Raw genomic sequence first — 14,167 nt, 5'->3', positions numbered from 1 at the left:
TATGTTAAATGCTATCAAAAGTGACAAGAAGGTCATTATATAATGATAAAAGGATCTATCATCAAGAAACTGTAACAACTGTAAATACTTAGGCACCTAACATTGGAGCATCTAAGTATATAAAGCAAACACTAACAGAACTAAAAAAAGAAATAAACAGCAATATAATATTAGCTGGGGACGTCAAGAGCCTAGTCTCAACAATATATAGATCATCCTGAGTATTAACAAAGAAACAACGGATTTGAACAACACTATAAACCAAAGGGACCTAAAAGACATACACAAAACATTCCACCCAACAGCAGAGTAAACATTCTTTTCAAGCCCACGTGCAACATTTCCTAGCATAGAACATAAATTAAGCAATGAAATAAGTCCCAAAACTTCAAGAAGATACCAATTATATCAATATCTTTCCCAACCACAAAATAAAATCTTAGTAAGAAAAAAGCCACAATATTCACAAATATGTGGAATAACCAATTGATCAAAGAACAGATCAAAAGGAAAATAAAAAACAGCACGAGACAAACAAAAATAGAAACAAAACACAAAATTTATGGGATGCAGCAAAAGCACTTCTAAAAGGGAAGTTTATAGTGATAAATTCATATATTAAGAAAAAAAGGAAGATCTCAAATACAGTCTAAATTTACAACTCAAGGAACTAGAAAAAGAACAAACTAAGCCCAATGTGAGAAGGAAAAAAGAAATAATAAAGATTAGAAGAGAAATAAATGAAATAGAGAATTAAAAAAAAAACACAATAGAAAAGATTAACAAAACCAAGAGTTGGTTCTTTGAAAACAAACTGACAAACCTTTAGCTAGTGTAAACAAGAAGAAAAGAGAGACAACACATAATATTGTAAATAAAAGAGGAAATAGGGGCGCCTGGGTGGCTTAGTCGGTTAAGCATCCGACTTTGGCTTAGGTCATGATCTCGCGGTTATGGGTTCGAGCCCCGCGTCGGGCTCTGTGCTGACTGCCAGCTCAGAGCCTGGAGCCTCTTTCGGTCTGTGACTCCCTCTCTCTCTGACCCTCCCCTGCTCACGCTGTCTCTCTCTCTCCTAGAAATAAATAAAACATTAAAAAAATTAAAAAAATAAAAAAATAAAAAATAAATAAAAGAGGAAATATATTAAAACCAATACCAAAGAAACACAAAAGATCATAAGAGACTACTATGAACAACTATACACCAACAATAAGACAACCTAGGAAAAACGGATAAATTTCTAGAAATGTACAATCTACCAAAACTGAATCATGAAGAAACAGAAAATCTGAACAGACCAAGTAAGGAGACTGAATCAATAATCAGGTGAAGGTGGCCAGAAGTTACAAATTTCAGTAATACAGTAAAACCTTGGACTGAGACTAACTTGTTTTGTGAGTGTTCTGCAAGACGAGCAAACAACTCTTTTTTTTTTTAATTGCTTTATTTATTTGAGAGAGAGATACAGACAGCATGAGCAGGGGAGGGGCAGAGAGAGGGGGAGAAGAGAGAGAATCCCAAGCAAGCTCTGCACTGCCATGACCTAAGCCAAAACAAGAGTCAGATGCTTAACTAAGGCATCCAGGTTCCCCAAGATAAACAAAGATTTCTAACAAATTTTAACTTGATAAATGAGTGATGTCTTGTAAAATAAGTAGTATGTGACACCAAACGTCATATGAGCACAACTGAGCCAATGGTTCTCTCTCTTGCTGCAGGACTGTGGATGACTGTCAATGCAATGTCACATTTCTATAAGTCCTCAAAAGTAGGCAAAAGCAAGTGTCACTGGATATATTCCTTTTTTATTTATTTATTTAACATTTTATTTATTTTGCAAGACAGAGCATGAGCAGGGGAGGGGAAGAGAGACAAGAGAAGATGAGAGAGAAGGAGACAAGAAACCAAAGCAGGCTCCAGGCTCCAGACTGTCAGTACAGAGCCCGACGCGGGGCTCAAACCCAAAAACTCTGAGATCATGACCTTAGCCAAAGTTGAACACTTAACCAACTGAGCCACCCAGGCACCCCAGATAAATTCCTTGCTAAAGGTGCCCAAAAAGAAAAAGATTCTATTGAGCCCATAGATAGCAGTGATTCCATTAGTGATAGTGAAAGTCATCCCTCGCAATAACCCTCCTCCTTTCTTTTCTCCCTCACACCAGCCTCAAATGTTTTCAAAGGTAAGTGCAGGTTAGTTTATTTTTCTTTATATTTTGTATTTTCTTTATTACAGTACTATAATCATTTTATATGAATATTTTTGGGTTATGAAGAAATCATCTGAGTTTCCTTTATTTCTTATGGGGAAATTCACTTTGATGTACAAGTGCTTTAGGTTATAAGCACATTTCCGGAACAAATTATGCTTGCAAACAAAGGTTTTACGTATAATGAATAGATTCTGTTGACATAAAGTACAGCACGGTGAATACAATTAACAATACTAATACTAAGAGAGTAGATTTCTAAAGTTCTCAGCATAAAATCAGAGAGAAAGAGAAAAAATATTTCCATCCTTCCCCCAAAAAATAAGATGACAGATGTGTTAACTAACCTTACTGTGGTAATCACTTGGCAATATACACGTATTTGAAATCACTATACTGTACACCTTGATCTTACACAAAGTTATATGTCAATTCCACCTCAATAAAACTGGAAAAAGTTTTTAAATAAAAAAATGACAAATGGACTTTATCAAAGTTAAATTATTTTTCACAAATAACTACCATGAATAAAATCAATAAGCAAGCCACCAACAGAGGAAAAATACCACATAGACACTGCCATCTTGTATGAAGAATATAGAAAGATCTCTACAAACAATAGTAAAAAGACAAACAACATAATTTTAAAATGGGCAAAAACACTTTAACAGACACTTCATAAATGAATATATAGAGATGGGCAACAAGACATGAAAAGTCATTAGTCTAGACTATCATTTGTCATCAGGAAAATACATTCTAAAATATAGTGGAATAGTGTATCATACCCACTAGACTTGCTAAAATTAAAAAGCCTGACAATATGACTTCTGGCAGGGATGTGGAATAACTGGAATCAGTAGTGGGAATAGAAAACATCACAGCCGTTTTTGAGAACTATTTGTCAGGTTTTAAAAAGGTAAACGTACATCTGCCCTATAACCCAGCAATTATACTCCCAGATACTGATCCAAAAGAAATAAAAACATATGTCCACAAAAGACTTGTGTAAGAATGTTCAAAAAAGCTTTATCCATAATAACCAAAACTTGAAATAGCAGATATATCTTGAGATAAAAAACATTATCGTAAGCCAAAAAAAGCTAGAAATCAAAAAAATTTAATGAACAATAAAAAGTAATCTATCTTGACACAGGCATAAATTGGCTGCTTTTATAAGGCAGGAGAGCAAAAATGACAAGAAAAGATTATGAGGGAATTTTTGGTGACAAATGTAAACGCTCTCTTTGGGGCAGGTCATTATATAGGTATATTCAACTACTCAAATTTATCAATACGAACCTTAAGATCTATTCTTTTTTATCATATATGAATTCTACCTCAACAAAATTTTAAAGTCACCATTTATAACAAATCCAACAAGGGATGTTTAACTCTAAACACAAAGTTCAAACATTTTTGAGAGGAATTAAAGATGTAATAACACAGAAGCATATGCTATATTTACAAATTAGAAAATTCAAGATTATAAAGATATCAATCCTCCCCCAAATTAATTTATACACTAAATAAACCCCAAAGTCTCACAGTTTTTTTGTAGAAACTGAATAGCTGGTTCTAAAATTCATATAAAAATGTAAAGGGCCAAGAATAGACAAGACACTCTTAAGGACAGTGTTGAAGAATTTACACAGCTAGATCTCGGGACTGATTACAAAGTTAGAGTAACTAATACAGCATGCTGATAAAAACGAATAACCAATATAACCAAGATGCCACAAGCACAGACACTTGACTGATGATAAAGTTAACTGGAGAGCAGGGGGGAAAGCATGGTCCTTTCACTAGATGTTGAGAAGTATGCAGCCATATAGAAAAAAAAATTTATCTTAAATTTTTACAACCTCACACCATGCACAAAAATTCAATTCTGAATGGACCTTAGATCTAAATATATAAGGTAAAATATTATAAAGCTCCTGGAAAGAAAATACTGTCATGACCTTGTAGTGAGGAAAGACTTTTTAAACAGGACACCCAAAAAAAAAACCATGAGCCATATGAATGAAAAGATTAGTAAATTAGGTACATTAAATGAAGAACATCTGTGCATCAAAAGACATGATTTAAAAGTGAAAATACACATTACCTTACATTGTTGGAGAAGATATTTGCAACACATCAAAAATGAAAAGGCAAGCCACACTGTGGGGGAAGACATTAACAATATGCCTAACTAGTAAAGGCCTCAATACCCAGAATATATAAAAAATGCCTACAAACCAATGAGAAAAAGACAACACAGTAATAAATAAGAGACTCAAAAACTACTTCACAAAAGCAGATACCTAATAGGGTTATAATTACCTACAAAAGTAAAAAACCTCTTTAGCCATCCAGGAAATGGAAATGAAAACCACAATGAAGTATTAATTGCCACATACCATTTAGAATGGCTAACTTGAAGAAACTGTCAATGCCAAGAGTCGACAAGTATGTGGGAAAACAAAAATCCTCATCTACTGCTGATGGAAATGTTTTCACTTTAGAAAATTATTTATTAGCAAAAATCTATTAAAGTAAAAATATACTTATATCTTATGATACAGAAATTCCACTCCTAACAATATACAGAGCAGAAAATCTTACATATGCACACACACTAAAGGGCATTTACAAGAAGTTAATAGCATAACAAGCAAAAATTAGAAATAAGCCAAACGTCCATCAACAAAAGAAAGAATAAGTTGTGTATTTTGAAATAATCAAATCCTACATAGCAATGAAAATGAGCAAAATGCATCCACTGAAAGGAAAGGAATGAATCTCACAATAATGCTAAATCTACAGCAAGGTCTGTATCTTAACCCTGACAGGGATTACACAGCTGTTCCCTTAGTGATAAATGCAATCCAGTTTGGTTTTGCTCAGTCTTTATATACACTTCATAGTAAAATAATTATTTGAAAGATAAAATTTAACTCTATAGTAAGTACTTCTTTAAATCAGGTTATTCATACATTCACTAAAATGACTAAATCTAAAAGTGAAGAGTTTTAACTGGTAGGGTCTCACTGGAAACATTTAACAAATAAATGGTAAGGCAGAAACAAATGATAACATTTTTATAAAAATGAGTAACTCATTTAATACAATTCAAGATAATACAGTAAACTGAAACAAAATACCTCTTAAGCTACCTAAACTAATTACCTGCTTGGGTAAAGTTAAGTTGTGGGTGGTCTCACTATAACCAATAGCAGTAAAGAGCTTATCTTTCTCCTCTGGAGTCATAATGTCATCAATACCTACAAAGAAAGGACAGTATTTTAAGAAATCAATTGTTTCAGTTTTACAGATACAATAAAAAAATCAAACCAAACTAACAAGTGCCCTAAAACCAAAAGCAGCCAGGTAGCATCCTCTACTATACTACTTTGCCTAGTTAAAACAAACATCATGTATTTGCTTGCTTAGGTCAAGAAAAGGCAAAGAGACACCATTAAGGGAATTCCAGTCTCTCATAACGATTTTAGAATTCTCTAAGTATGTTAGAAATTAAGTGAAATTTTTAATACCCGTCCAAAAAGTAACAATGAAATTTCAGATGGTAACATTTCTGAATTTAAACTTACAAAATTTCACACAAGTAATTTTTCTCAAAAATATCAAAGTTTTAATTTAGCTCGATAAACCCAGAAATGTTCCAGCCTGGAATATCTGCTCACATGTTTAGTAGTAATAAACATAGTAAAATTCAAATAACTGGCTAAGATAGAATTTATATATGTATTTTTTTCTTATCTGTGTATGATACATTATCTGACTTGAAACTTACTTTCAGGAATCAAAGATTCTTCATCTTTTTTCTTAGACTCCTTCTTACCCCAAAACCCACTAAACCAGCCTCCACGTTTCTCGCCTGTTTCAGTAAACTTTTTCCTTAATTTTTGCCCAGATCGAATCACCTAAAAAAGTAAAAAATTTCAATTTAATTAAAGAATAAATGCCCTCTTCATTTTCAGGTATAGCCAGGTAAGAACAATGGTTAATTTTTTTTAACATGACATTAAGTTCAAAACAGTCAAGAAAGCTTCTGAAATGGTATTCAATATGATTTGGTTAATATTCTCCTACTGTTAATTTACTTTCCTATTGGTCAAATTTTATAGGGTTGCATTCTGTCAGAAACACAGTAAAAGTTTAAGTGAAATTTTTTGAGCAATAGATCTTCCAAATGTTTACACATTTGTTTTACAAAAAACTTCACAAAAAACATTTGTTTACAAAAGTTAACAAGCAACTAAGACTGCAGATTTATAAAATGAAAAGTTCCCTGAAAAGAAGATGCTTCCAACCTCAAAAGTATTCGTTTAAAACAATCATATTTCAGAATTCATATATATATTGCTGGCTTGCTAACTATGGATACGGGAAAGGGGTTAACTATAAATAAAAATAGATAGCCTTTGAATCTCATTTTATCCTCTTCTCAATGAATCCTAGCTTGATTTTCTGCTGCTCTTTTCAAACAGTGAAATATAGATGAATAACCAAAAAGCACAAAACAGAGGGATAAATAGATTAAAGGGGATAAGTAATTTAGACTCTATCTTCTCATTCCCTAAATAACTAAACTTTCATAATTTTCCCACCTTAGGTAGGGGGCACCCTACCTAATAAGTCACCTGATAAGGGTGACTCATCAGTTAGGTGTCTGTGTCTTGATTTAGACTCAAGTCATCATCTCCTGGTTCCTGGGATAGAGCCCCATGTCAGGCTCCACACTGATTCTCTCCCTCCCTCTCTCTCTGCCCCCTCCCTTGTTCGCATGCACACATACATATTCTCTCTCTTTCTTTCTCTCTAGAAGTAAACAAACTTAAAATGCAATCTTTAAGAAATAATAATAATTTTCCCACTCAAAATATATAAAATTTTAAATTGGTAATGAATTGGTAACATGTTTCAAGCCTCCAAAAAGTGAAATACTCCAAAAGAGAAGATTAAAAAAAAAAGAGTTGAATTAGTAAAGACAAGTTGAAACCAAGTTAAGTTCTATTTCACAACCAGACATTAAATAAATAAGGGAATAGGTCTACGTCTGTGCACAAAACTATCGAAGTTCCATCAATGACATCTGAGCCATAACTATCTTTTGTCAAGCTTGTCAGTCCATTTTCAGCATTCACAAATGTAAAAAGTAAAAAATATACATCTGATTATTTTATATTACATAGGAAATAACATTTAACTTCTCTTGGCTAGAAGATTAACGTGCTATTTTATTTTTCATGACAATTAGAATTTAGACAATGTATTTAACCCCTCTGTACCTTAATTTGCTAACATAAATAGAAGACAGTAATAGTACTTTCCTCAGAATAGATGATACCCAGCAAACTACATCATGAAAACAGTAGCTACTATTTTCATTTCTATTACTCAACTTTCTACTTTATTTTTCTTTATAGTTTGTTTATTTTTGAGACAGAGAGAGACAGAGCATGAGTGGGGGAGGGTCAAAGAGAGAGGGAGACACAGAATCTGAAACAGGCTCCAGGCTCTGAGCTGTCAGCAGAGTCTGATGCGGGGCTTGAACCAATGAACCGTGAGATCTGACCTGAGCCGAAGTCAGACGCTTAACTGACTGAGACACCCAGGCGCCCCTCAGCTTTCTACCTTAAAGCTTTCAGGAACACAAAGCTTCAGTGAATGCAAATTGATTCTTAGCCACCAGTATCCTGAATTCATGTCAAACTTAGGCACAACATTGTTAATCCAAGTGCTTGCTGTGTTTGTCTTTAACTTTGAGATGTTTTTTGAGTGGAACTAACCCCATTGTGTCTATAACAATAGAAGTCATAAGTGTTAAATTGTTAGTGAGAAGAGGCACTTGAAATAAAAAAAAGAGAAATAATAAAATGTGAAAGTGGTTTCAAAAAATTTCAAATGTAGCATTTCAATGCAGGCTTCATAAACAGTAGGTATGAATCTTTAGAATGAAATATAAAAATCATCTATATCAGACTCTGAAAAGTAAGCTGAGTAGGCAGATGCTAGATAAGAGTCAAAACTTGGAGAAGTGATCTCCACCAGAAAGAGCTTTCCAGGTTTGGGGGTTTTTTTGTTTTTGTTTTTTTGCCTTTTTCCTGTATGCTGTGACTAACCTCTTTCCCCCCATAACTTTTCCCTCCTGATCATGTTCTTGCCTTTAGGCAATCCCCTTCCCTTTAGTGCGGACATGACGTATGACCAATTTCTAACCAATAAAATATGACAAAGATGACAAGACATAGGTAACTATGTACATGAATCTGTACCAACTATCTTGCTGGAATCTCTCTCCCTTTGAAAAAGCAAGCTGACAGGGTGCCGGGGTAGCTCAGTCAGTCCAGCATCTGACTTCAGCTCGGGTTATCATCTCGTGGTTTGTGGGTTGGAGCCCCAGTCTGAAGCCTGCTTCAGATTCTGTGTGTGTGTGTGTCTCTCTCTCTGCCCCTCCGCCACTCACATTCTGTCTCTCTCCCTCTGAAAAATAATAAATATTTAAAAATTAAATAAAAGAGGGGCGCCTGGGTGGCTTAGTCGGTTAAGCGTCCGACTTTCGCTTAGGTCATGATCTCGCAGCTCGTGGGTTCGAGCCCCGCGTCGGGCTCTGTGCTGACTGTCTGCTCAGAGCCTGGAGCCTTTTTCAGAGTCTGTTTCTCCCTCTCTCTCTGACCCTCCCCTGCTCACGTTGTCTCTCTCTCTCTCCTAGAAATAAATTTTAATAAAAATTAAATAAAAGAAAAAAGAAAAAGCAAGCTGCCATATTTTAGGCCATGTTAAGAAGCCCATCTGGCAAGAAAATAAAATGAAAGTATGAGCTAAGGGGCAGCCTCTAGCCAACAGCCAAGAAGAAATTGAAGTCCTCCATCCCATAGGCACAAGGAACTAAAATCTGCCAACAAAAGCAGATCCTTCATCAGTGACACCACAGATCAAACCACAGTTTCAGCCAACATGTTCATGGAAATATTTTGAGCCCATAAGCTGAGAACTCAGGTAAGCTACACCTGAGCTTCTGACTCACAGAAACTCTGACATAACTGTGTATTGCTTTAACTCACTAGCTTTATGCCACAGAAAACTACTTCACATGGCTGTCCCATGAGACAGGACCTCAGTCATGGACCACTGAAGAGGCACAAGTAGCTAAACCCCTGAAATAAACTCCTTAGTCGGGCCAAGGAATGAGAAAATGAAGGCTCTGAAAACCAAAGAGGATGAGGGAAATGCCAGAGGGAGAAGAGCCAGAGAATGGGTTCTCTCTTAATTCTCTATATGAAACTGCACAAATTACACTCTAACCCAAGCTTTCCGTGTAGGAAAGTGACCTAAACAAAAGTAGCAAAGGTATAGAGACCTGAACTGGGATATAGACCACATGCACAAGTCTCTCACTAACTCCTGTACTATTCATGTGCAAAATGGACCCAAACCAACATACCAAAGGCAGAAAACACTGAATTGAGATTTGAACCATTATCCACAGAAGGCAAACATAACTAAAGATCAGAGACTCACCAGGTCGTGTGTTAAGGCAAATTATCATTCTCCAGAAGATAAAAAGGACCCAGAGACTACTAATATTCACAATGCCTAGGATATAATACAACCCTACTTGACATGTAATAAAAAAGATGTGGAGGGCACCAGGGTGGCTCAGTCAGTGAAGCATCCAACTCTTGATTTTGGCTCAGGTCATGATCTCAAGGCCATGCGATGAGTCCTGTATCAGGCTCCACGCTGGGTATGGAACCTGCTTAACATTCTCTCCCTCCCCCTCTTTCTCTGTCCGTCCCCCATACATGCACACACATGCTCGCTCTCTCGTTCTCTCTCTCTCTCAATAAAAATGTCACTCATTCTCAAGGGAAAAGATAATCAACAGCTGCCAATGGTCAGATAACTTCAATGCTGTAACCAGCAGAGAACCACTATAGTTTTTGCTACATGATATAAAGGGAAATACCCCTGAAATTGCTAAAAAGATTAGAATTTTCAGTAGAGAAATGGGAACTACTAAAAAGGAACTCAATAGGAGTTTTAGACCTGAAAAACATATTATCCGAAGAAAAAACTCTAGGATGGACTCAACAGTAAAATGGGGATGATAGAGAAAAATATAATCTTGAAGACATATCAATAGAAATTATCCAATTCAAAGAACAGAGAGTAAAAAGATTGATAAAAAAAAATGAACAAAGCCTCAGAGACTTATAGTATATCAAAAGGTCTTGTATATACATGTAGAGATGTTCACATTTGTATGTATGTGTATAAAACCGGAATCCAAGAAGGAAGAAGAAATCTAGACCAAAAATTATTTGAATGACACACAGCTCCACTTACACATGGATTTTTTTCAATAAATATATGTACAGTGCTATAAATATATTTTCCTTATGATTTTCTTAAGAACATTTCTTCTCACTAGCTTACTTTAAGAGTATAGTATATAATACATAAAACATAAAATATATGTGTTAATCAATTGTTGATTTTATCAGCAAGACTTCTGGTCAACCGTAGGCTATTAGTGGTTAAGTCTGAAGAGAATCTAAAGTCAATCCAGATTTTTCATTATGCAGGGGGTCCCTAACCTCTGCATTGTTCAATGGTCAGCTGTGTGTGTGTGTGTGTGTGTGTGTGTAAAACTTGAAGTCCATGATAGAAAGAAGAAAGAAATGTGATCAAAAGTTATGTGAGGAAATAATGGCTGAAACATCCCATATTTTAGTAAATCTAATGGTCAATTCTAAGTCCTTGGCTCAGTTGACCAATCAGATGTATCTGTCACTTTGAATCACTCCCTCTTGCTTGCAATTCTTTCTTCACTTGACTTTGAGGATATTACATTCACAGAGCTTCCCAACTATAGCTCTGGCAACTTCTCCATATCACCTTTGTTGATTCTCATCTCTCTGACCTATAACAATATAATGCTTTGAGGCTTTGGAATACTCCTCTAGCTACTCTAATTTCCTAGCTGATCTCATCCGATGTCATGGCTTTAAATACCATCTATGTGCTGACACCTTCCAAATTTATATACCTAGCACAGATTTCTCTCCCCATCTATACATTCATGCATCCAACTGTCTACCCCAAACCTCCACATCATTATTTAAAAGATAGCTAAAACTAGATAGGTCCCACATGGAATTCCTGATCTCTCTCGCCACACTCAACCTTATTCTATCCAGACTTCCCCCTCTCATTTCATGGAAACTCCATCTTTCAAAGTGCAACAGGCCAAAATCTTTAAAGTCATCGCCAACTTCTCTCTATTATAACCCATATCAAATCAGTTGGGAAATACTAGCTCTATGTTCAAACTATATCCAGAATCTGACCCTTTCTCATCACCTCCATTGCAACCACTCTCAGCCAAGCTACCAATATCTCTCACCTCAAATATTTCAATAGCATCCTAACTGATCTCCCTATTTTCACCCTTCTTGTCCCTTTTACACAAAGAGCAGCCAGGGTGAGTTTTTTTTTTTTTTAGAAATTTTTTTTTGTTTTCCTGATCTTTCTTTTCTTTCTTTCTTTTTTTTTTTTTTTTACAAATAGTTTATTGTCAAATTGGTTTCCACGTAACACCCAGTGCTCATCCCCACAAGTGCCCTCCTCCATGCCCATCACCCCCCCACATCCATCAGTCCTCAGTTTGTTTCTCAGCATTCAAGAGTCTCTCATGGTTTGCCTCTCTCCCTCTCCCCCACTATTACCCCCTTCTTCTCCCTCTTGTTCCTCAGTTAGGTTCCTCCTAATCCTCCTATACGTGCAAACATATGATATTTGTCCTTCTGTGCCAGCCAGGGTGAGTTTTAAAACTTAAGTTAGATTGTATCATTCCCTTCTCAAAATGGCTCCCCAATTCAGAGTAAAGGCCAAATTCACACCCTTACGAGACCCTAACAATGTGGCACCCTCCCCAACTCCCATAAGCACCTTTCCTACTCCTCCACAATATTAGTGCTCTGACCTTGGTAATCACCACTCTCTTCCCCCTCGCCACTAAGTTAGTTCCATGAATGAACTAGGTGTTCACCTCAAAACTTGTCAGCTGGTTATTTTCTTTCTGCCTGGTACACTTTTCCCTCAGATAGCGTTCTGGTTGATTCCCTCACATTCTTCAGGTGTTTGCTTAAATGTTTCCTTCTTAGTGAGGCTTTCCACGACCACCCTATTTAAAATTGCAACCCTCATCATCATGACTGCCTGGCTCTAGTGATATATTCCTTTTCTATATGCCTTTTACTTTATTTTTATTTATGTTTTTATTCTCTTTCTTTCCACTAGAATGTAAGTAAGGGATTTTTGTCTGTTCTGTTCATTTCTGTATGCTAATACAGATGATGATGATGAAAAAATCACTTATTTAGTAATTACTGTGTGCCAAGCACTCAACAGTCTAAGTGCTTTACATGGATTATTATGTACTCCTCAAAGTAACCCTACGAAGTACATACTATGTATTAATCCTATTTTACAAATAAGGAAACTGAGGCACTGAGAGGTTAAATAGCTAGCCTAAGATCATACAAGTAGGCAAACCTGGAATTAGAATTCAGACCATCTGACTCCAGAGTCCACACTCTTATCCATGCTGCTAGTAAAACAGGCACTCAGTGAGTACTTATTAAGTAAATGAATGAACAGGTGTGTGCTTTAATCCCATTTAAAAATATGGGGCTCCTGAGCAGCTAAGTCACTTAAGCGTCTGACTTTGGCCAAGGTCATGATCTCATGGCTTGTGGGTTTGAGGCCTGTGTCAGGCTCTGTGCTGACAGCTCAGAGCCTGGAGCCTGTTTTAGATTCTGTATGTGTCTCTCTCTCAGCCCTCCCCCACTCACGCTTTGTTGCTCTCTCTCTCTCTCAAAAATAAACAAAGAAAAAAAATTTTTTTACTGTGAGTATACATATGTAGATCTATAAATATCAAAAAAACTGGGCCAATCCAAGGACATACCCATGAGAGAATAAAGGGTTGTGGAGACCCTCTACAAAATATACATGAATGAATATTAAAGTCTCTATATAAACCGCTCTCCATGCCCTCAGTGTACTGAGGCCAGTTTGCAAACCAAGACTCCCCAGGATTTTGAGGGCTACCTCAAGAAACAAGCCAAAGTACACATGGTGGAGAGTCCCAAATACCACTACGAGTAGGGAAATAAAATAACCAAAATCTCAACAAGAGAGACCATGAGACACCATTCAAAGAACACTACCTGAACGGACAGGCCCTGGACAGTCAGAGAGCCTTCTTTAATACAGCAGTACTCGCAAGTGCAGAGTGCTTTACAAGCTTTTAAAACTAACAAGAGACAGGGGCGCCTGGGTGGCTTAGTCGGTTAAGCGTCCGACTTTCGCTTAGGTCATGATCTCGCAGCTCGTGGGTTCGAGCCCCGCGTCGGGCTCTGTGCTGACTGCCAGCTCAGAGCCTGGAGCCTATTTCAGAGTCTGTGTCTCCCTCTCTCTCTGACCCTCCCCTGCTCACGCTGTCTCTCTCTGTCCTAGAAATAAATAAAAATATTTTAAAAAAATAAATAAATAAAACTAACAAGAGACAGAAAGCTAGCCAAAATGACAAAACAGAAGAACTCTCCTCTAAAGAAATTCCGGGAAGAAATGACAGCTAAAGAACTGCTCAAAAGAGATATAAGCAACATCACTGAACAAGAATTTAGAACAATAGTCATAAAATTAATTGCTGGGCTAGAAAAAGGCATGGAAGACATCAGAGAAGCTATTGCTACAAAGACTATGGAGCTTAAAAATAGTTGTGATGAATTTTAAAATGCTATAAATGAGATGCATAATAAAATGGAGGCATCCAATGCACAGATTGAAGAGGCAGAGAGGAGAATAGGTGAATTAGAAGACACAATTATAGAAAAAGAGGAAGCCGAGAAAAAGAGAGAAAAACTGATCTAGGAACAC

The 14,167-nt window shown here is 36.3% G+C and overlaps 1 protein-coding gene across 4 annotated transcripts in view; it reads right to left on the bottom strand.

Moving 5' to 3' along the window:
* VPS13C (vacuolar protein sorting 13 homolog C) overlaps positions 1 to 14,167 on the bottom strand; it is a 193,543-nt gene that overhangs the window by 122,975 nt on the left and 56,401 nt on the right. For all 4 annotated transcript variants that reach the window (XM_039220292.1, XM_039220301.1, XM_039220311.1 and 1 more), the window contains 2 exons: positions 6,009 to 6,138; positions 5,384 to 5,478 (listed from right to left, as the gene is read on the bottom strand). In XM_039220292.1, coding sequence (XP_039076223.1) covers positions 5,384 to 5,478; positions 6,009 to 6,138 — 225 coding nt within the window. The remainder of the gene's footprint in view (positions 1 to 5,383; positions 5,479 to 6,008; positions 6,139 to 14,167) is intronic.

Source organism: Hyaena hyaena, unplaced genomic scaffold (assembly GCF_003009895.1).
Source record: "Hyaena hyaena isolate Hyena2069 unplaced genomic scaffold, ASM300989v1 scaffold_15, whole genome shotgun sequence".
In the NCBI taxonomy this organism is placed as follows: domain Eukaryota; kingdom Metazoa; phylum Chordata; class Mammalia; order Carnivora; family Hyaenidae; genus Hyaena; species Hyaena hyaena.
Note: the sequence above shows the minus strand (reverse complement) of the source record. Positions and strands in the feature narration are given on the sequence as shown.